Source organism: Tetrao urogallus (genome assembly GCF_951394365.1).
Source record: "Tetrao urogallus genome assembly, chromosome: 2".
Lineage (NCBI taxonomy): Eukaryota > Metazoa > Chordata > Aves > Galliformes > Phasianidae > Tetrao > Tetrao urogallus.
Genome location: NC_136814.1, coordinates 8,684,342 through 8,708,287, shown reverse-complemented (window position 1 = coordinate 8,708,287; position 23,946 = coordinate 8,684,342). Strand labels below are relative to the sequence as shown.

Genomic DNA, 23,946 nt, shown 5'->3' with positions numbered 1-23,946 from the left:
CAAGTACTGTAGGAAGAATGGCCAACAGTTCTTAAGAAAGCAAATCGTATAGAACCACCAGCCGTATTCAAGCCTTCTACTCCGGGAGATAAGACTAAAAAGGTTCTCTATTTGGTTTTAAAACAGCAGAGATTATGTAAATACAAATTAGATGAGCATTATGGTCTGCCTTCCATCCCCAGCACGTGTTATAAAACAAGTGTCAGGAAAGCTGGAAACAAAGTTATGTATTTGATGCTCAAGGAAGCTGCAGTACAGAGAGGATTTCCTCTTCCTTGCTGTGTGGGACAAGGATCCCTGAGCACCTCCACCCTACAGTCACTACAGCAGCTACTGAAGTAGCTATAACTACAAAGTATTCACAACATTTCAGAGACAAAACCAGCAAAAACCAAAACTAACCAAACCAAAACACCAGCAGCCATAACTGCTACTTTATGTGCATACGTGCGTGGAAGAGGTGCAAGAGGTAAAAGCCAAAGTGCATTTAACATTTATTGTGGGGTTTTTTGGCAGCTAATTACTGATTTATTTAAAAATAAAATGTGAAGTAAAAGTGAAGAGGCGGCTTCAATTAAGTTTTCAAATTGAGATGTGTTCACAATGAATTCTCCCAAGTTTAGAGCTTTGCAGGTGATGCCCTGTATTTAGATGAACTATGTATCACTACTGACAATATCTTGGAGAAACTGTTTTTCCCGTGGTCTCAATGTGGCCAAAGCTCTCTTTTAGTAAGCAATACAGAAACATGATCTGATGAAGAAAATAATAGTTGCCAACAGCTTCAACTGCAGATTTTCAGATTTGAAGATGAGAGGTGTTTGTAATCTGTACTTCAAATTTACTCTTAACAGCACTAAGAGAGATGATGAAGTCATAAGCTTGTTTACCTGACAGCAAGCATAAGTCACAGAGCAGAACACAACTACCAATCTTTCCACATTGTCTAAGACATCCAGAAGTAAGTGCTGGAAGTTTTCACCACATTGGTTTTCATTCCTCTGCTGCCTTTTCCACCCAGTCCCTGTGTATAACCACAGCAGAATCCTGAACTTTGCTTCTTGTTAAACAGCTGCTCATTCTTATGCACCCAGCTTTCCATTCTGCTTAACTTGTGCAGTTCTGGGAGTTCACCCATTTTACAACATATTTTATCTAGAAAACTGCACCTCAATATGCAACATCTCCTTTCATGTCTGGATAGTACCATCACTATCGATCTGCACTGCGTATTTTCTCTCTGGCACATACACAAAGCATGGTAATTAGAGGACAAGATACTCTGGCAATTTAGTGGACTAAACACATGCAGGAAAAAGTGAATCATTAAACCCTTTGTCTGACTGTATGTGCATTTTCTGAATACTTTTGAGACGGAACAGTTTATCTGGAAAATTAATGATAATATTCAAAGATACCATGAGTCCCCATGGCAGCTGCCTCACTGGGACTCCTCCGTCCTACAAGTGCTGACTCCCCTTTTCCTGCTCCCTCCCATATTCCCAAGTGTTCCACAAGCCTGTGCCGCTTGATCCTCTGTTTTACTTTTTCAGAAACAGTAAGTGCTGAACAAATACATGCAGCCTGGAGACGCTGCTCTTTGCATGTGCACAGCTGCTGAGCATTCTTCTCCAAACAATTCTGATTATATATACAAAAATACATCATAGAAAAAGTCATGTATGCGGCCTAGGAGCAGTTCCAAGCTCACTGATCTAATTCTCACTTTACCAAAATAATTTTGCCTGGTGCATCAACTAACTGGTTTGGTCAGTCGCAACACCTCAGTAGAGGAGGGCTGCCACTCTTAATTTACTGTTGTTTTTAGGTCATCCAACTATATCTTTAAAAGGCTGCAGGAATAAAGAGTATTAAATTAGAAAGGAACACCGCACTGCAAAATAGGTGAATGGCTAAAAAGCCTTCTGGTAAGTTTTGTGTGACAGAATCTTACAGGTAATATTTGAATGGTTTGTCCTTCAAAATAGAAAATTATCTGAAAAATCAAAAATAAAAACCATATCTTATGTCCAAAAGTAAGGGGAGAAAGCATGAAGGCATTGGAAGGATTTTACAAACAAATAAATGAACAAAATTTCATCTGAACATAATGAGATGCTTCTTTACTGTGTGGGCAACAGCACTGGCACAGCTTTCCCAGATAGGCTGCGCAGTCTCCTCCTTGATGGTCTTCAACAGCCACCAGGACATGGGCCTGGGCACCCTGCTCTGGATGGCCCTGCTAGTCCATGGGCCAGTGCACATGGCCTGCAGAGGCCGCTTCCAATCTAAACCATCCTGAGAATCTGAAGCAAACTTCAGCACCTCTGTATTCCCTTCTCCTCTCTGCGAATTTCTAAGAACCTCAGCCAAAGCTAGCTCTTGCCACTCAGAGTTATCCCAGCATCCTGACATGAATGACCAAATCAAAGTACCTAACAAGAAAACTGTTGTCTCAATAATCACACAGCTCTCTCTGACAGCTTGTTAGGATCATGGCCATGTAGTTAGTGAAGAGAGAAATCACCATCACAGGACAATTAAACCATCGCTTGACTTTAATGCGCTGAACAGTCAGGCAACCACTCTCCTACAGGAGATGCTCTGGGCTCCCAGTCATCTTCATGTCCCTCTACTGGACTCTCTCCAGAAGTTCCCTGCCCTTCTTCAAAAGGGGAGCCTAGAACTGGACACAGTATTCCAGATGTGGCTTCAACCAGAGCACAGCAGAGAAGGATGATCACCTCCCTCACCCTGCTGGCAAAAAAGATGAACCCAAGGATACTGCCAGCTTTCTTGGCCACAAGGGCACACTGCTGGCTGGCAGTCATGACCTTCACAACTGTAAATTCAAGTATGCTGGAACACACTGAAAAAACCCCACAACTAAGATCCATACCAGCTAGAAAAACAGCATAATAATATATTCAATCTCCTACACCTCTGTTCTAAATTACAGTCAATTTGCTAAAAGTGAAACCACATGCAATAGCTCTCCCTTACAAGGTATGTTCTCAAACTGATGAAACTACAGGCTGCACTAAGATGGTTATGTAACACCAGTGAATTAAATTTATTTTCTTTGCCCTATTTTCTGTCAGTCTTGGTAATCATCACCCTAGTTTCAGCTTCATTCATTGAGTGATCCTGTCACAGTCTCACTCGTTCCTTACTTACCAACCTGACACACCTGCAAACTACTCAACTGTTCCACTGTTACTCATTTGTAAGAACACCTAGAGAGACAGCCATGTTAGTCACTACAGACGTAGCAGGGAGGGAAACCCAAGCTTACCCTGATGAGCTTTGTAGACAGGTTCACAAGCACAACTGGAACAGCAGAAGATAAGCACACTAATTAATTGAGCCTTCCACCCCCTCCACACAAGCATATACCGGCATGCTGACCGTGCAGTTCTGCGATTACATGAACAATGTTCATTTCTCTTTTTCCCTGCTGGCTTGCTAACAGAGAAAAGAGATGGCCATAAGCAATCTGGAAGGATGGCCACATTGGTTAAAAAGCCTGTTCTAAATGACTTGCCTGAAACTGACAGAGCCAATTCAGAACTGCCATCTCAAGATGCTTTACTTGATTCACGAGCATATGAATGATTAATGTTTCCCAGATGTCTGCCAAGAAGGTTTTAAAAGACACTGCAACTTACATTCTTTCAACTGCTGCTTCCTTCTAACATCACTGCTATACAATGGGAGTAGAATAGGTGTTTTATTTGAATGCCTTTGAATTTAAATACTGCTGAAAACTGCTGGTGACAAGAAAGAAGGATCTAGTGGACACCAGCTTCCAACATTAGATCTGAATTAATTTACTCTCTGCCAAAGCTTAGGAGAGCAATTCAGCACCAGAAGTCCTTCATTTCATTAACTACAAGTAACTCATTTTTCTTTACTGGACTTGCAAACTATGCAGAAACAATTGTGGTCATTAATCCATAATTGAAATTTTAACAGAACAGCCGCTATTCCTCTGCAAGATAACGAAAGCATCTTGATGTCACACAAGCAATACGTGTGTTTCAGAAACTTACAACCCCCCACAAAAGATATATGGATAGCAGTTAAGTTTGTCAAGAGCACACACATCCCATGGTTTCTGTGTGCTCTCAAGGGCTGGACAAGCAGGTATTATTCAAAACCTGCAAAAGGTGAGGTTTCTGGACAGCAAGAATAGAAGGCTACTTTGAAATATGGATTACATCTTGAAGGACCTCATCACTGTACAGTAGCTATCTGACAGCATTTTCCCCTCCCTTCACCTGCTACACGTCAGAGCATAGCCCACCACTGATGTAAACTAACAAGAAAGGAGCATAAAAATTACTGTGCATCTGTCAAATGATGATTAAAACTAAGCAGCCTGATTTGATGATCACTCAAGGAGGATTCAATCTTTGATGTATAACACCTGACAGTCGGTGAATTATTTCTTGCCAGTGCTGTGTGGATCTTTGCTACTGGCAAAGGATAGGAAACAGGCCAGAGCCAGAGCTACGATAGAATGAATCCTCACTTCCAGTTTATCAGCACAACCGACACCAGCAGCAGAATGATGCACTCAAGTACCTACAGGAACATTCTGGAAAAACATTATTGTGGCTGGAAGTGTGCAGTCACAAGCAGAAGTGAACGAGTAAATGAAACAAATTGCTGTAGAGATGTATTTCCTCCAAGAGATACCTGAGGTGTTCCTTAAAAGTGTAGAGGAACATTTCTGGAAAAAAACACTTTCAGAAACATTTCCAGGAAAAACCAACAAACAAAAAAAATCCCAAACCTACTCAGGCTCTGAAAGGACCTGCAGGAGGTTCCATCTTTCATTGATGGAAGTTTGAGATCTCTGTCAATAAACAGGGATGCATTTCTTACATATAGATGCTAATCCTAAATGCAGAGAAGTGCCAGGGCCTACTTCATCTTGTCCTTGTCCTTTCAACTTTTCCTGCGTGTTTTGATCTTGGAGAACTGCAGTGCTTCAGAGAACACTGGTCAATGCCAACAATTCAGCTCCAATCCTACATTAACCATCACTTCTATAGACAAAGAGATTTTCACTGACAGTTGCCTCAAACGAAGCCTTGCTAGAGTGTCCAACTCTTTCAAAAAGAAAACCTCTAAAAAGCATCTACAAATTGACTGTATATTTTAGACAGACTTCTATAACTAGATGATAATTAAGGTCCCTTGTGACCCAAGCCATCTATAATTCTGAGAGTCCTGCAGAATTCAACCTTCGTACAGGAGGCTCACAAAACTCATCAACTGTTAATTACACACCATCTAGAATAGTATTCCTTGACTTCTACTCATTGTTTTTGTTTTCCCAGTAGCAGAATGGGTATAATGTAAATGTTCTGCTATCTATCAAGGATATTTTACCACATGTACAGTGAGATTTGCAGTGTTTTCTATTATATTTTGTTTGACAACACAGAATATTAGACATCTTCGATATATTAATGCTTAACAGTCACTAAATATTGACTAAAAATGTATTCTGTCAGCTTGAATTCTCAAGATGTTTATTCACAAGCAATATTCACTTTAAAAAAAAACCTGTTTCTGTTCTGTAACAGTAGAATAAACAAACAAACAGTAAAAATACCAGTGCATTTATTCAAGTCACATTAGTTCAGATGTAACTTTTCTGTGTAGAGCAGCTATTAGAACTGACTTTTAAGGATAAATCTTCAAAACATTAGCTTTCGCAATGCAACAGGCCTCACAACTCTGAATTAATCCTGAAGTTTTCTACAGGAATCTTCTCCCTCCATATATCAACATCTGTCCTACACTCCAGGTGTCATAAGTACACCAAGAGAGCTAGCTGTCTTATGGTTAGCTGGTTACTGGGTTTCTCATTTCCAAGCTCAAAAAACAGTATCTTGGTAGGAAATTCTGCCTCTAAAAACTTGCTAGCTTTTAGAGCAACTAAAAAGGAGAGATGGCTAGCATTAATTCAGCAAGAGCTGTAAATCCGTTTCCAGGCCATTTTTTTTGTTCTCACCGTCCCAGTATGAATAACGATGAATTCCACACCACCATTTTCCTTTTGATACACTTCCTTCATTTTTTGCTTACCTTGTCCTCACACACTGTAACAGAAAGTGTGAGAAGAGTTGTTGTTTGTTTTAGAAATCTGCTGTTATATCAATCATATAGAAAAAATATCTATTAATACATATAAGATGATCAAACACAACATTTCTGTTAAGTTTGAATTTCAGTGTTTCTGACTACAAATTTCACTTGCAGGGAAAAAAAGAAGGCAGCGAAAGAAGACTCAAGTGTGCGCTGAGCTGTACACAAATTGACCTGCTGCAGTTGTTTTCCCCAAATATTCTTTAAAAGTTTAAGTCATAAGGCACTCAGAGTCTGAAGACTTCACAGCACAATCCTTCACTATACGCCACCTCTTCAGCCAGGACTTGCTTTTTTGATAATTCAGGCAGAGAAGAAAAACATTCTAGAGTATATCCGGCAATTTCTAAGATTCACTGCCTTCAATTCCTACTCACAGAAGCTCAGCACACTTACCCTCCACATCAGTAACCATACAAAACACTGCAGATATCTTTGCTGCCTTTTTCTCTTCAAGTTCCCTTCAAATCTCCATTCGAAGTGCACCCAACAAATGAGCTGCCTCTGTGTTTTGGCCACAAAGCAGACTTCTCTGAGGCTGAATTGCCTGCATTCAGCTGCTCTCTTTTAAGGCCCCAAAGAGGCTGAAGGGCATCCACACTGAGTAAGGACACTTACTTACATTTGGTTGTCCTCGACCCCAGCCATCCTTAATTGCTAAAGTACAAACCTACATCTCCTTCCACTCACAGGCTGGTCTCTTCCGACACAGCAGGAAAAAAGCCCTTTTCCTTTTCTTTTACCCAGAAGTTCTTCTGCCTGACACACAGAGAATACGCAAAAATTGCTACCTACTTTTTATTATCAGAGTAGCAACATACCATACACCACAAGTAAGACAGCTACTGCACAGGCAGCAGTGACAGCAATGCAAGTTACTGCATGAGGAGACGGCAGACGATGCAGAAGCCCAGAACACTGAAAGGAATCCACCAGCAATGTGAGTGATGTGACAGTCTCCTATGGAAAAGCAACTGAATTATGTCTTGCATGAGTACTCTGGTCTAAGTTGGGAACTGGAAAAAAAAAATAGCCAGAGTTTAGGGTATAATAATTAAAAGTACATTAGACAGCAATTAAAAATAAAGTTCTGTAAGGAAGAAGTTCTCCCCAGTTCTCCTGAATAGGGGGTCAGGATGAGGAATTACTCTGTATAAACGTATTAACCCCCATTTTATTAACCCCCACTTCTGCTCCAGTTTCAGGTGAAGAAACTATTCACACCTTCCCCCTGTCATCAGCTTCCTCATCCGATCAAGCTCTGCTGGTGTTAAGTAGAAGTTATACATCATGCTAATGCCTTAACTGATTTGTAGGCAACACAGCAGTTCACACTAAACAGACATGGTACATATGCAGACTGAGAGTATAAGAAATGCTTCAGGATAACATAAAAAAAGTCCTTAAGCCTGGTTACAACCACTGGATTTAGTACTAGCAGTAACTTCAGGCTTTGCATATAGGGAGGAGGCTGATGATTCCTTTCAGCAATGTACATCCATTACTTTTAATTAAACATATACAGCAGCAATTCACATGTATTGGGGTTCCTATCTGGTACAAAGAAAAACATAATAATATATTCAACATTTTCTGGATTAAATGCACTAGTTAAAAGCAGTTACAAGAGTGAGAAAAAAAAAAACAATTAAACGTTTATAACCATGCAGCTTTGGAGAGGGAACGTTATATTTAGAGCTCAGACTGGCTTTACTGCCAAGCAGTAAACTGCTGTATACGTATAATTTAGCACACACAAAACAGTACTACACTAACAAGACCTAGAGCAGCAGTGAGGAAAAAGACAAGAAACTTGCTACTTTTTAGCAACTATATTCTGTTAGAATCATTCACTCTATGGTGGTGCCACGTATTAGAAAATGTCAGCATTCCTATGAAAAAATAGGTGAAGAGCTGCGAGATAACAGGATTTGAAGAATGTGTTAATTACACTTCACACTCAAGAGGTACTGTCCCCAAATTTTTAAGGCAGATTTATAAGCTAAAGAAAGCGTTTTAAAACTACCTTTTGCATTTTTATAAAACAAACAGAAATGAGAGTAGCTTTCCTTTAGGAAAAAGGAAGCAATGGACTGTGGCTACAGACCTGAAAACCTTCAGCTATGAAAGTGAGGCAGCAGTGTGCACCTGCAGCCCAGAAGCTCAACTGTATCCTGGGCAGCATCCAAAGAGGGGTGGCAGCAGAGAGAGGTGATTTTCCTCCTCTGCTTTGCTCTCCTGAGACCTATCTGGAGACTGTGCCCAAGCCTGGGGCTGTGAAGGATGTGGAGCTGTTGAAGCAAGTCCAAAGGTAGGGCACAGAGATGTTCAGAGGGTTGGAACACCTGTCCTATGAAGAAAAGTTGAGGGATCTGGGCTTGTTCAGCTCTGGCTGACCTCAGTGTGACCTTCCAGTACTTGATGAGAGCTTATAAATAGGAGGAAGACTAATTTTTTACATGATCTGATAGTGAATAGGACAAGATAGAATGGCTTTAAAATAGAAAAAGGGAGATCTGTATTAGATGTTAGGAAGAAATTCTTTAGTCAAAGGTTGGTGAGGCCCTGGCACTGCTGCCCAGAGCTGTGGTGCCCCATCCCTGGAGGTGCCCAAGGCCAGGTTGGATGGGCCCTGGGCAGCCTGAGCTGGTGGGGGGCAGCCCTGCCCACAGCAGGCATTGGGGCTGGGTGGGTTTTAGGGTTGCCTCCAATCCAAGCCATCCTGGGATTCTATGAAACTGGCAAGCATGGAAGAGAATCATACAAAGCTAAAGACCTCTAGAACCAATGCAGGAACAAAATAACCAATACAGACACAGAGCAAAAACAAAACAGAAAACCTTTTTTTGATGCCCTTAGCAGACAAACACAGAACTGCAGATGCTTGAGTAAAGAACAGTTCAAAATGAATTTTTCATCTTCTACAAAGTGAAACCCTGCTGTGAACTTGTGCTCACTGTAAAGACTGAATAGCTCCAAATTCCCAGGAAAGAAAAGACTGGGGATGAAAAGAGGGGAAAGAAAAGAGTTGTGCCATCACCAAATTCTCCCCCCTCATCACAATAAATGACAGAGACAAGAGGCCAGCACATAAAACACAAGTTAAATGTCATTTAAAATCCAAAGGAATACACCAGGACTCCTCAGCTTTTCCTCTTCCCTGCCCCACTCAGTGGGACAGCCTCATGCATGACAGCATGCCTGCCAACAAAACTGTTGGTAATACATCTTTTAGGGATCACGGTATGGAAATACAGAGATCAAATTCAAGGCAACTAACTCATGGATGTGAGCATCTGAAAAGCTGGCCTATACATCTGGTGAGTAATTTATTAGAAGCAATTAGACTAAAAACCATTTTGAAAGTGGAACTGAACTAAATTTTGCCAGTATGGGAAAAGAATTGTTTATCACTAACTTTTCCAGTAATTACAACTGCTATTTTTCTTCAGTTCACTGTAATATTTTTTTGTTTTGTTTTTAAATATCAACTGCATTTTTCAGACTGAAAAATACAGAATTAACTTTCATTTCCTGGGCATTCTTGAGGCAATCATTCAAGATAAATATTTCCACTACACCTGAAAGAAAAAAAAAAGTTGTAAAAATTTGCTTTTGCCTATCAAATGACATGATTTAGGTGGACAGCTGTACAAAAGGTTTGATTCCAGACTATTTGTTCCCTGAGTTACATGCACCAAGGAGGAGGTGCTCCAGACATGTCCTACTGTGTGTTTAGAAGGCTCCACTCTCAGCCTGTGGGCCCCACCAATTATTTCTAGACACTGTAAACGTGCAGTCAACCCTGAGATAGATTCTGAGACCTACAAAATGTATATTGACTTTGTGCTGGTGAAAAACATTAGATGTGTTCCCTTTAATAGACATGTCCTCCTCTGGACAAGCTAGAAAAATGGGGAGAAGTGTTCTCCAATTATCTATTATGCATCAGTTACCTTTCATAAGCTACCCAGTTATTCTCACATCAAGTGAAGTCATCAGTGCTTTTTCCTCTCGATTCACAGCAACATGTCCAACTCTGATTAGCACCAGTAAGAAGGCACACGCCCTTACTCAGAAACCTGTAAAAAACCTATCACAAACAGTTATCTTAAGAACTAGTGCAACATCTCAATGTCTGAATTTTTCACATGATGCTTTCTCTAGGTCGAGTCTGAATGTATCTGCTTCAGTCTTTGTGCTTTCACAAATAACACTTTCAGTAAGAATACAATTTTCTTGCACCATATGTATGGCTCAGTGTGCCCAGAAATACACCTATGCCTTGACAACTGTCATGATTGTTACATGTTAGAACTGCAAAAAGCAGCCTGTAAGAAGACAGAATGCACATTATATGAATTTAATTTATTCTCGCAGAAATGCCCACTTTTCCTCTTGGGATTTTAAATTAATTGCACAAACAATTAAGGCAACCCCTACTCTCTTCCTTACTCACAAACAAGGGCTCTGACTGACACGTAGTGGCAAATTAAAAAAGTCTGCCAGCTGAAGCAAGCCTCAACCCTGCCAGCTGCCCCTTCAAATACAAGTTGTTACCCCAATGACAGATGGCCATACAGCTCCTGGCAATTCAAGAGCAGCTCCAGGTTTCAGCCTAGCATAATTAAACAACCCAACTGCTATCCCCCCTTACCTTAATATGCTGCCCTGAAAGATCAAAGCATCATCACAAACCAGAATTGGAGCCGTTCAGTGATCCTCGCCTCGAACAGGGATCAGCTGGGAATGGGACAAATCACCCCCTCTTCCCATCTGATTCTGTATCCTGGAACAAGCTGAGCACTGAAATAAGACAGGTACTGAACCAAGAGAAGCAGCGTAGTTTCCAAACCACAATATCAACTTCAAGAGCCTTAAAGCATCAAGCTCAGTGTTGTGCTCCGCCAAGGATGTGATTCACAATCAAAGGAAACCTGTTTAGGATGACATTGCTGCCAGAAAAGACAGAACAGGGCTTTTCCCACCAGCTCCTTTACAGAACATAAAGTGTCTGTACAGATGCACTGACCCTACAATCCATGAAGGACGGAAAGCAGAAACAAAGCACCAAACCACTTTTGGTGGCATTCTGAATCAGACTGCTTAAGCCAACGAGGCCATGCCTACAGACTTCCCTGATGACTCTGGGCAAGTTGGGACATTCCTTACTGCTTTCACTTTCTGCTGCTGAAGTCAGAGCAATGGCACTTCACTGCATCACAGGCATCTAATGACAGCAGCTACAGAACAACTGGAAGACTACACACAAGACACATGCGCATGAGAAACGTCCAGGTCTGTAAAACAAGGTGCTTTCTTACCTGTACCTGAAATTACAATAGGTCACAATTATCCCACTCTTTTTTTTTTTACAGAGGTTATAAGAATCATTACCCCACACTGAATCCCTAACAGTTCCTTACTGTCTACTCTAGGAATTCACTTAAGAAAAAAACTTGTGCGAGGAGTCAGGAACCTCCAGGACTAGGAACTATCCCTTATCCTAACTCCATCTACTGCATGACTACTACTGGAGCTACTAAAGGAAACCACCACCAAATCACCCCTCCTGCTTTTCAGAAAGAGTTGAATATGCACAAATGCATGAATGAATCTCAATTCTAAGAGGAAAAAAAAGGCCAACTTTTCACTTGGTTTGAATGAACCCCTATGATCACATTGAGGCTCTCACTGCAAGAAATTTTCATCTGCACAGAGAGACTACCAGCTAGGTTCAGACAGATGATGCTTCAGAATTTTGCCTCCACACATGAAAAATATCTGATTTGGGGGTGGAGAAAGATATGCCTTGGGATGAAAGTTAGGAAATTTATCACCTATGTGTATTTATAAAAAAAGGATCATACATATATATACACATTTTTAAACTGATCCACAAGAACAGCGCAAGCAGGGTTTTTGGACACTACTAATCTCTGTGATTTTGATATTCTGATCTGTACCTTTTTCTCTCCTCAAAACACATTTTGATTTCAGAAGCTACAGGAATTAAAAACTTAAATACTGTAATCAAAGATGAAAAAAAATTAGTTTGCTGAAACATATTTGGCCTCTCCTACAACAGTACAGAACTGGGGTCCAGGGGAGGCAACAAAACAAGACAGACACCTTCTTTACATCCCATAAATCCTAGGAAAGATAAAGAAATGAGGCTCAAGCAGTTCCCCAGCCTCCATAATGCACACACAGGATTTTTTATTACTGCAAATATTATCCTTTCTCCCAACAGGACACTACATACAAGCATTAAGAAAAATCATAGTCAACGTTTAACACCCGAGACATATGCAGAACTCTACTGGCTGCACTGGCAGTGGAACGTCACAAAGATACTGACACGGATGAAATCTTCAGTACCCTCCTACTACGAAAAACTTGTTCATTATGAAAGCAGCAATTACTTCCACCACTCAAGCTACATGAAAAGTTGAAAAAGTCTGCCCTCCCCAGCCCTTAGAGCAGTGCTTTGGTGGACTGTGTCTGTTGTTTGCCAACACTAGAGGTCCAACCTTGCTAGAAAGGGTGATAACGAGGGCAGCATCCAAAGTATATTGAACCTGGAAATCATTGTGCCAACTCACTAAGTGTTTCAGCCACTACTCATCTGATTGTATAATGCTTCAGATTTTGCATATGAAAAGATACACTGGCAGCTCATAGTGCTCTTTATGATCTCGGGCATTAAGGAGACTGAAATAAATGATGCAAGCTATGCAGACTGTCACAGTCTGACCAAGAAGATGATAATTAATCTATTCTTAAAGCATCAGCGGATGGCAGGTACTGCTTGGTATATCTTTCAAACAGTTAAAAATCATGATTTTGCCATACCCAATCTATTTTTAACTTCCACTATATTAAACGGTGTTGAAGCAACCCACAGCAGAGTGTATGCTCAAGTCTCTAGCTTACTGGAAAAAGTAGTCCAGAAAATAAGACAGAGAAAAACATGAAGTGAATGCAAAAAAAAAAAATGAACTTAAACTGGACTAATCCATCGTATCAATATTGAAAATTTCAAATAAAATTGTTGAAAAATATTTTCCCATTTTTATTTTTGACACATTTTCCAGATTTTCACAAGTAAGTCAACATTTCCTTTGTAATTGCTTTTTATTTTCATTCCAATCATGGAAGCCAAAGTTAAGAGCAATACTAAAGAAGTCCCCAAAATATAAAGTGCTCCATTCAACAAGAATATGGCCACTGTATTTTCGTTTGAAGACACATACTTTCTTTTGTATACAACTTTTTGTTTTTAACCTCTTCAGCTTTATTTAAGAAAGACAAACAGGTTTAGATGAGAGCTGTCAAAAAGCACTATTTCCTGTTCACATTAAAAATGAGTTTGATCCAAGCTCAGACTGTCAACAGTCACTTAGACAAGATGGGAAATGCTGCAGCACACTGGCATGTATTATGATAACTTTATCTCCAGAACAGAATTCATTGGGCACTCACAGAACCTAGCTGGGATCTTTCAATTTACAGTAAAATCTGACCACTGCAAACATCCACACTGATACCGTCAAGTACATTCACAGATTATTGATCAGGAGCTGCTGATACTAAAAAGTCTGGCAAGACACAAGGGGTCTAAACTCATCACGGAAGGCCGCGTGAAGCCATTCAGCTATTGCCCTTTATCACAGCCATACTAATTCCTCCTCTAACCATCCAGACTACAACAATAGCTCACACCATTCATTTCCTGCCTTCTCACTGATGTTCAGCTAGCCAAACAGCTTCTCCATTTGCATTGAGGGAGGTTCTCTTAGCAATGCCCTGAAGCATATGCCTTAAAGGCCTCATTGCAATGCATTTTTGCAGAGCTAAGAATGGAGCAGGAGAGGAAGCACCAAATGGATCAGAACCAAATGGCTGTTCTGTAATGGAACACACACTACTCATTTGCACTTATTTGCACTTACTGCAGCCACCTTAGAGACCTTCAGCTCTGCAGCTTCCTGGAGCTCAGCCACCTTCTGCTGCTATCAGCAATCTCAACAGGGACAGTCAGAGTCACTACAGGTTAGATAACAGTGCAAGTGAAATTCCAGAGTAAACTCTGGTTTATTTTGAATAACTGATCTTGAATAACTGTTTGAGGTAGAGACACAGAACATTTTGTCAAGAGGAAGATGGTCACAGATCTTACCACCTTCAGAGAAAAGGTAAAGAGTCACACCTTGACAAAGTCTTACAGCCATCTGAAGCTGCTGTCCAGTCACCTTCATAATGGCACCAAATAAAGGAAACAGCAAATACATTGTTACTACATACAGTTCAAACTGATGGCCTGTTGGGAAATCTTAAGTCTTTTTCTTTATGGTAATCACAGAACACTTATTTAGCCAAAAAGCATCCATTTTGTCCTCAGTTCTTAGTAAAAATATTAAATTTTTTGCACGTAAAAATGATTGTAACAGAAGTGTTGCTGTACTTTCTGCAGCACGAAGTTTCTGTAACCAAACACAGCCTGATCTGAAGTTATGCTGATAAATCACCTTCACAACTATTTGCTTCTCAGAGGATTTCACTCAGCACCAAGGCCCTTCAGAAGACTGAACCCCATGTAAGGAATTGCACTTTTCTGCTCATTTTCCCCAAAGATAAGGGAAAAAAAAAAGTCCTTAGCAACTGTACCTTTTATCTAGTACCTCTTCAGAAATTCTCATTGACTAGCTAGCAATGAGAAGTGGGAACGAAGCTTCATTTCAAATATTCGTTACACGTAGGGTCAGCAGTGCAGTAGTAAACTGATGGGATTTGCCTGGGGGAAAAGGAGAAAATGCCTAAGTGCTGAGAAGCATTTTGGCCCATGCGTGTTTCAGTAGTATTTCATATTCTTAATAATTACTGATGAAGCAGGTTGGATAGCTATGTATTTACTGTTGCAAACTCAGTGTTCATGTAACAACTAAGCACTGAGAAAAAAAGTTGACTGTTTTACCTTTCATGCCAATTCAGACTGAAGTCAGGTGCCATTTTGTGGTCAGTGACAACCTACCAAACAGCCAGTATTTCAGTGAACTCTGAATCAAAACATGCAAAAAGCACTACTGCAGCAGTATTAGAATGATCGCAACTACCATCCATCTTCCAAAAGAAGCCAAAGTAAAACCCACCTCTGCAAATACAAGTACACTGAGATACTGCAAAACAACCCATGCACTGTAGTGTTTTACAGTGTGCTCATAAAGTTTTCGTAAGTTTTCCCAGAAGAAAAACACACCTAGTAATTAACAACATCTGACTGATTTTCAGGGTAATATGTGAGTAGCAATAATTCCTTCAACAAGTATTGTCTCAAAACAGCAACAATACAGCAAATGATGGGAAAGCCCTCATTTCACTACTACAAAGATACACACAACTAGCTTGGAGACAGAAACTGGATTATTTTTTAGCCAAGGCACTCAGCAGGTTTAACAATCCACGTGGAGAAGGGAGTGCCTTGAAAGAGTGTAATGAAAGAGGGTCAAGCTAACTCAAATTACCTTCCATTTGCCACAGGCTAAGAGCATACACATGAACAATTACAGTGCATCAGATACCACGGATCAGCTGACATATGGTAACCTGTCATCCTGCAATAACCTGTCCAAATACAAAGATAGCTTGAAATTTAGATTGGCTGCAGAGTTACAGATCAGCCTTATTCAGAAAGCAGAGACTGAACCCTGTAACTTTTGCCTCTGAATGTATAAACTGAAAACATACAACGGAACTGAACCCACAGATCAGAGTCCTTAAGGCAAGCAGGCTGTTTCCAAACAATACAAACTGGGATGAGCAAAAGGAAATACTTACTGTAACATGACCTATTCATGCTAACCAGCCCCTCAGTGTAAGAGCATGCACACAGCATGATGATCATGGGACTGCAAGTTCAGCTCTTTGTTGGTCTGGACAGTGGTTATTCAAAGCAAGTGCAGTAATTCCAATTACAGTTGTTCTGTACTGTGCCTTGTAATGGTAATTCACAGTAGAAGAAAAAAAAATATGCTTCCTAACCTCATCCCCAGGAATGCTTGTTTCCCTGTACAGCTTCCAGGAACTAGAGGAAGGCGATCCTTCCAGCAGCCCACAGCTCAAAGAACTCCTGCCCTCCATCCCAATACTTTCCAGCCATTCCTATGACTCTCCCAGCCCTAGAGCAATATCTGATATGAAGTACATTTTTAAAAACAGTTTTCATGAACAATTACCAAAAAATCCACAATCATTAAGTAATAGAATTAATCCAGGCACACATGAAGTCAGTCGGGACTGAAAAAAAAGGGGAAAAACACTGTTAAGAATGTAAACACAAGACTGATGCTTTGGTCTGGTTGGGATGGAGCGAGCTTTCCCCACAGCAGCCCACATAGAGCTGCACTCTTCACAGACAGCACAGTGATGGCTTGGCTATGGCTGAGCAGCGCTGGCACAGCACCAAGTACTCATGGACTCCCCACGGCCAGGAGGCTGATGGTGCTCGAGAGGTGGAGACCATGGCAGCTGACCCCAACCAACAAAAGGATATTCCATACTGTATAGCATCATATTTGGCAATAAAAGCTAGGAAAGGGGAAGGAGAATGGGAGGGAAGCTATGAACTAGGTAGAGCTTGTAGAGTAAACAACTGCATTACAATTAACAGTAACTTGTATTCTGGTTTTGTTATACATATAATAGTGCACATCTTGGAACAAAACCACAGTGGCATTTCCACAGTTCCTACCGCAGGGATAGACCTATCACTACACACTGCAGAGGACCACAGTCTCCCATGCAAGCCAATGTAACAGTCAGCTGTGACATCACATGGCAACCCTGCTCCCTTCCTCTCATTTCCACTGGCAAGTGCCAGTACAAGGCAGGGATAAAAACACGTGTTTAGAAGCAGGAATGGTGGGATAATCCCTCCTTCTAGCAACCAGGTTCTAAAATAACTGAGCTATCTTTTTCAAACACAGCTAAATGAAATACCTCCGAGAACAGAAGTAGTCCTTAGAAGCCCAATGAAAGAACCAAATGCTTTGCAAGTGGTTATTTTTGCTTGTGTCCAACCAGCTGCAAAGAAAGGATGAATAACACAACATTTTAAGAGCAGGGAGCAATATACCAGTAAGCTTTACTTATTCAGAGCCACAATAACCACTATGCCAGTTATCTCTCTAGAAGTACCCCAAAGCCAGAGATTTTAACCATTTAACAAAGTCAACTTCCCAGTCAGAAGCAAAATTAAGATTATACGAGATACCTTCACAGTGTTGTCCTCACTTCAGATACAGGCCTGAATTTCCTCTTTTGCATCACTTTAAAGTGGTATCACTTAACGACAGAATCACAAAGATAGGTGTTCTGTAGTTTCACTACACGTTTTAGTTTACCTTCTTTCCTTCCCTCAGCAGTTCTGTTTATCAAGAAGCAAAGAACTCAAAACTTCAGGATATCTCCAGATAATGTATGAACCATAATAAAAATTAGCAAGGACGTCATCCCTCCTTTTCAAGCATTCAACAGAGGAACAACACATAAGCAAAAAACAATCTTAAGAACTAAACAATAAGCAAACACAAGAAGATTAAGTAACGACAAAAGCAACTGAAAACAAACCTTCAATTTTTTTAGTTCCTATTAGCTCAGTCATATCTTCTTGTCTTATTACGGACACGGAACTGATTTACCTTCCTTAACTGATGTTATAACATACAATGCTAAACACACTGAATCCACGTACTTCAGGGAAGCCCAGAGAAACACACCACCTCCTCTGTACAGCAGATGAAGTGCAGTCACGTGCTGCCAAAGGAAGTTTAAGCTGTGCCACAGGCGACACACATTGCAACACACCTGGAGCATGCCATCTCCCAGCAACCTCCTTCATAGAAGTAAGGCAGAGCAGTGACGACTAAAGGAGCTCTTCTTGCTGCACTGACAGCCCCTCGCCTTCCCTATTCCATACCAGTGTGCAAGTACAACGAGCACATACTGCACATCGGCACTTGTTGGACACCTCAGCTTCACAATGCCAGTGAGGAAGCTGCTAGGGGAAGTAAGCTGGAAGCCTGACATTCGTGGGCAGCTGCTGAGCTAACAGAACACTCACAGTACTCCAATTCCATGTGTATGCATTAAATTCTGCATATTTTGTGCCCATCGTGTTTATTACGCCTAATATCCTGCAATAAAAGCCTGGCACACATAGGACAGCTGTGATGCACCCCTGTGAAGCTCCTAGGAAGCAGCGGAGCAGGAAAGGGACACAGAGCATGACCTTCCTCCACACAGAAAGGTATCAAACAGATTCATGGAGGAGACATTGGTTACTTTACCACTGAGGCCAAGAATCAAAATTCAGAAAGACTTGCTATTTCTGGAAACTAGAACAGTTGTTGGTATTATAAATGACCAAGATATACCAAAACTAGGGACAACCAGTTTTGATCTTTCCAGAAACGAGAAAAGCTTTAGCCTAAATTTAGGCATTTGTCCCACAAGAAGGACAACAGTAGAAGAGTACAACTCCTTCGCACGCATGATGCAGCATCAGGATTTGAGAAAGAGCAGTAATGCTTGCAGTACTGAGTTCATAAATTCTCTTTTTTTATCTGAAAGGCAGACTTTGGGAACTTTTCACTGCATATCCATACCTAAACACATCTTTTCACAGCTTAAGATTCTCCTTTACAGAATATGGAAAAACCTGTATTACATTTCTTTCCACCTGGAGCAACTGATGCTGACTTCTTGCCATTAGGGATGATCCTAAAAAAACTGAAACCAATTTAGTTATTTTGATACAAGTCTGGGTATCTGCTTCAGAATAGGAGTCATTTAATTCCTTTACTGCTACAGCCCAGCAGGCACCAGTGTATCACTTTTGGTTCATCTATTAAAAAATAATCGGGCACGCACCTACATACACACACTGGAAACAGGCCCAAAGAAAGACTCCTTAAGTTTCCTGAGATATTTATCTTGACGTTACAAAATTCAAGCTGTGTGAGCAAGAGCTTAGTTTCTACATGTTTGTGCCTTACACAGCCTAACCCACTCTCTCACCCAGTACTTCCAGCACTCGTGTCCCCTATGCAGACAAATGACTAATTCAATTACCTTGTGTGCTGACAGGCCAGCTGGCTGCTGCTTCTTGGCATGGACAGAAAGTGTAAGCTATAACCGTCTTTCCCTCATAGTCTTCTCTCTCTGCCTATTTCCACAAAAGTTAAGAACTTCACACTCCTTTGTTAAATCCGGTTGAAATGGGCTAACAAGTTCAGAAGCTGCAGAGTGACAGACAGACTGCATGGGTGAATAAGTCTTGTTTTCTTTGGAAAACAGATCAAGGCGGGAAAGAAAAGAATCTAAAAAATGTTAAAAAAGCAAACTTGTAAGGTAGGTGTATGGGCTGTGCTCCACCAACTCCCCAAGCATTGACCTAGCTCAACCCAATCTAAATCAGAGCAGCCACAGTCCCACCACACCCACAGGCATTCAGCATTGTCCCTTCCCTCCGACTGGCAAATCCTGCCAAAAATACACCTGTGAAAGAAAAAAAGGAGTTGCTCTTTGGCACAGCCAGCTCTGAGCCTGCTCACTGCCTTGTCACATGGACACCAACACAATATAAAAGAAAGAAGCAGGAGCTCGGTAGCCCCAGCTGCCATGGCACTGCACACGTGGTACTTAACAACATGCAAGACACAATCCTGAAAACACTTAACGCCGGACATAAATCTCACAGCCTCATTAGTATCATATCCAGTAATGCGCTGATGTTATAAAGAAGCACATATGCATTCATGGATTTCTCATTTTGAGAAGGTTAGAAACCAGAAAAAAACAAACTATTGAATGCTACAGCTTTCTGGTTCACTGTAAACTGCATTCTGGCTTCTTTTTTTTTTTTTTTTTTTTTTTAAAGTGTCAGATCTTGTTTTCTTCCTGAAAGTGTAACTAAACCTACATCCTCAAGATTATTAAAAATAAAAATAAAATAAAAAAGCACTACAAGCAAACATGGGAATATTTAAACACAGACATCACCCGGTGCAGAGTTCCCTTTGGACAGACCGTTGTCCTAAATAAAGTCAAAAGATCCATCAACACTGGATTCTTTGTGCAGAATTCCAGGCCCACAGAACAAACCATTGCAGCCCCACTGATGCCTGGGAAAGATCAGCAGGTAAAGCAGAAGAAGCAGAGTGTAGCCAGAGTGGCTAATTTAGATGGAGGAAGTGTGAACGGCGGAACATAAGGCAAAACATCTTGGGAAGAATATCTTGATGACATCTTATCTTGGCTATACAACGCAGTAAGGTTAGGGGAGAAAAATTTTTATCTGCATGCATTTATGATGTCCCTTCCCCATTGCAATCAGAATACAGGCACGAAATCATTACTTATCAATGCGTAACACAGCATGAATATACGTTCATTAGATTATTCATACTAGATATATAAAATAAGAATAATCTTGAATTATAAAACACAGCATTATATTATTTTAAACCTTGACAGGGAACCTTTGATGGAGGGGTTTTAAAGCATTTTTTCATAGCAATGTATTAATAACAGGAGCCATAATTCTCAGTTTTTATCCTATGGTGAAAATTTGGCAGCTGCTGCACAGTTGCAAAATACTTGTGCAGTATCAAATAATAAATACGTTTCTGGATCTAGCACACGTTCTACTGAGCTACCTGCTTTACTGACATGAAACAACAAGAAGTTCCAAAGATTAACTGTGTGCTACATCACAAATTCTGTTCCAAGGTATTTATAAGCCTCTCCTTACAGATATGAAGGAGGAGAGGAATTAATTATAGCAAAAAATATTTTTCATTTAATCAGAAGCACACTCACATTATCCAATAAAATCTTTTTTATCCAAATTTACATCTGAGTTTAATTTAGATCCTTTACTAATAACTTGCACTGCTTCTTTTCTACAGTCTTTTTAAGGTGACCTACATTGTTTGGGAATAAAGGTGAAAAGAAGTCATCACTTGCATGGTATAGTCTAACCCCCACCATATTGGCTTCTAATTTAGCAGCGTTATTCATCTTCTTCTTACAGTTACAGCTCTGCACAAAGCCACCAAAGTCACAGGTAAAACTGGCACCAGCTTCCAGAGGGATTGGATCAGGCCTGCAGAGTTTCAAGATGGGGACAGGAACTGGACTGGAGAGACCCCAAATGTAAATAAATCCAACACAAAAGACCTCAACGCTCACCATGCATTTTTGAGGAGTCAGACCTCAGCACAACTGACCTTCAAAAATGGAAGGAAAAAGCGAGCAGTGGCGACCCATATGGAAGAGGAATTTTGGCAAACAGTTACCACCACTGAGTGGTAAACAGCAGTAACAACGCAAGGGAGAACAAAAAAGTTAACGCAGAATTCCACAGAACGTCAGAGGAACGCACAGAAATCGCAGCCTCCTATTCGATCAGGAAAAGTTTCTGCCTATATCTGTAGCAAATTAGTACCATGTGAGCAGTTGGACACAGGTAGTGCAATGTAAAGCTGAACAATCACAGCGTTTGATCTGTGACCATGGTGATCCAACGCCTTTAGAAATCATTATTTTCATCTGTTGAAAATAAAAAGTGAACTCGGGGGCCGAGAAAAACCTGCATTATGCATATGGAACAACAACGATGAAATACCTCAGCGTGTGTCATTGAGAGGAGGAAGTACCTTTTTTTTTTTTTTTAATGTCAGCTTAGCAAAGAAGTCATTTTAATTATATAATTACGGAAGATTTGGGAAGATTTACACAAGCCCCATAATTGGGCATAAGACATCACATCCTCTGGTACATACACCGCTCCGGTCTGGGGAACATTCTTTGCTCTGACCAATGTGTGCGGGGGGGGGGAGGGCGGGGGGAGGAAGGGGAGGGGAGAGGCACGCAGAATTAAAAATACTTCCTCAGATTAAATCGTATTTACTTCATTCGATTAAAACGCTTTGATTGCCGAAGAGGCGCCGAGATATTTCTCGTGACGCATCTGCGCGGTTAAACGCCGCGTTCCCCGGGCGATAGCCCCGACACTCAAACAAAAGGCGGCCGCCTGACAATGAGGGGCTCTTTCCTTTATTTTACCGAGACATTTGCGCATCCGAAGCCGCACCGCCGACCCGACCCGTCCCCTCCGTCGTGCGAGAGCCGTGACAGCCGCCGCACGAAACGTTAAAGCCCCATCCGGCAGATGAGCCATGCAAAATGTCTCCTCCGATCCCACCCCCATCTCGCCTCCAAATAAATAAATAAATGCGGAGGAAATGTGGAAGGCACCGAGCGCACCGGCAGCACCGGCGCTGCCCGAGGCCCCGGGCCCGAGGGATCGCCCTCGCCGCCGCTCGCCGGCCCCCGCGACGGGAGGGCTCCCACCTCCTCCCTCAGACAATGGTGTTCTCCCTGCCCGGGCTCGGATCGCCGCCGTTCGGCGCTAGGCCCCGGCCCCGGCGGGGCGGGCGGACCCACGGGCAGGGCCGAGGAGCGAGGGGACGGCAGCCTCGCTCCGGCCGCCTCGAGGCCGCCCCAGGGCCGCGGCGGGGCGGCAGTAAATAGGCGGCCGTCGAGACGAGCCTCGCCGAGCCTCGCGCCCCCAACTGAAGCGCGGCCGCCGAACTGCGCAGAACGCTGCCGGGCCGCGTTCCGCCGGGGTGCCCGGCACCGGCTCCCCTCCTCCCGCAACCCCTGGTCGCTCTCCCCCCGCCGGGCGATGGCGGCGCGGCCCTGAGGGACGGGGGGAGGGGTGGAGGGGTCTCGCCCCGTTCCCTCCCGGGGGGCCGGCGGCGATCGCTCCCTCCCCCCTTCCCCCTTCCCCTCGGCGGCGGGCGTGGGAGCGCGGGGCCGAGCCGAGCCCCCGCCTCCCTCTCTCCCTCCCTCCCTCCCTCCCTCCCTCTCTCTCTCTCTCTCTCTCTCTCTCTCTCTCTCTCTCTCTCTCGGCGGGGCCCGACGGCCCCGGGCCGGGCAGAGCCCGAGCCAAACAAAGCGCGGCCTGAGCGGGAGCCAGGGGTGAAGCCGCCCGGGCCCTTCCTGCCGCGGCGAGGCCTGGCTTCGCCACCGGCCCCGCGCAGGCCGCGTTCGGCGCCGCGCTTACCCCGATCCCCGGCGGCGGCGGCGGCGTTGTTCCTCTCCTGCTGCTGCTGCACCGGGCGCGGCCTGGACACTCGCCTGGGTCTCCTGTTGGCGGCTCGGACCGAGTTCATTTGCCGACTCGTGTGGGTGGCGGGAGGGGAGGGGGGAAGCCTCCGGCACCCGGCGCCTCGTCGGGAGGAAGGAGGGAGCCGCGGGCGGCCGCCTCGCCTCGCCTCGCCTCGCCGCAGCGGGCAGTAGGGAAAGGAAGGGAAGGAGGGGGCTCCGGGCGCGGGTCCCGCCGCCGCCGCCGCCGCTCCTCGGCTCGCTCGGAGGCAGAGGAGCCGCTGGGTCTCCCGAGCGCTGCCTGCGGGGGACGTCGGCTCCGCGCCCCCCACCCGGCCCCCCCGAAAATCCCTCTCTTAAAGGAGCCCCGCGGTCCTGCCCGTCTCAAGCCCGTCGCTGCTCCGTGGCAGGAGGAGCCATTGACACTGCCGGAGACACACACTCGCGGGGAGGCAGCCGCTGGCGGCCGGGCTCCGCCAATCGCCACTTCCCACACAGCGGGCCGACGGCGGGACAACCAATGGGCGCGCAGCTTCTATGGGACGCGGGTTGGGCGAGCGGCGCGGCTCGGGGTGGGGTGGCGGTGAGCGATATAAGGGGCGGGCGGGGGAG

General features: G+C 43.2%; 1 protein-coding gene across 1 annotated transcript in view; it reads right to left on the bottom strand.

The window, feature by feature from the left end:
* Nucleotides 1–23,402, bottom strand: part of FBXO11 (F-box protein 11) — a gene marked incomplete at both ends in the record, with an annotated part of 64,115 nt that extends 40,713 nt beyond the window's left edge. Inside the window, one exon of the mRNA XM_079550212.1 lies at nt 23,294–23,402. Coding sequence (XP_079406338.1) covers nt 23,294–23,402 — 109 coding nt within the window. The remainder of the gene's footprint in view (nt 1–23,293) is intronic.
* Between the last annotated feature and the right edge of the window lie 544 nt (nt 23,403–23,946).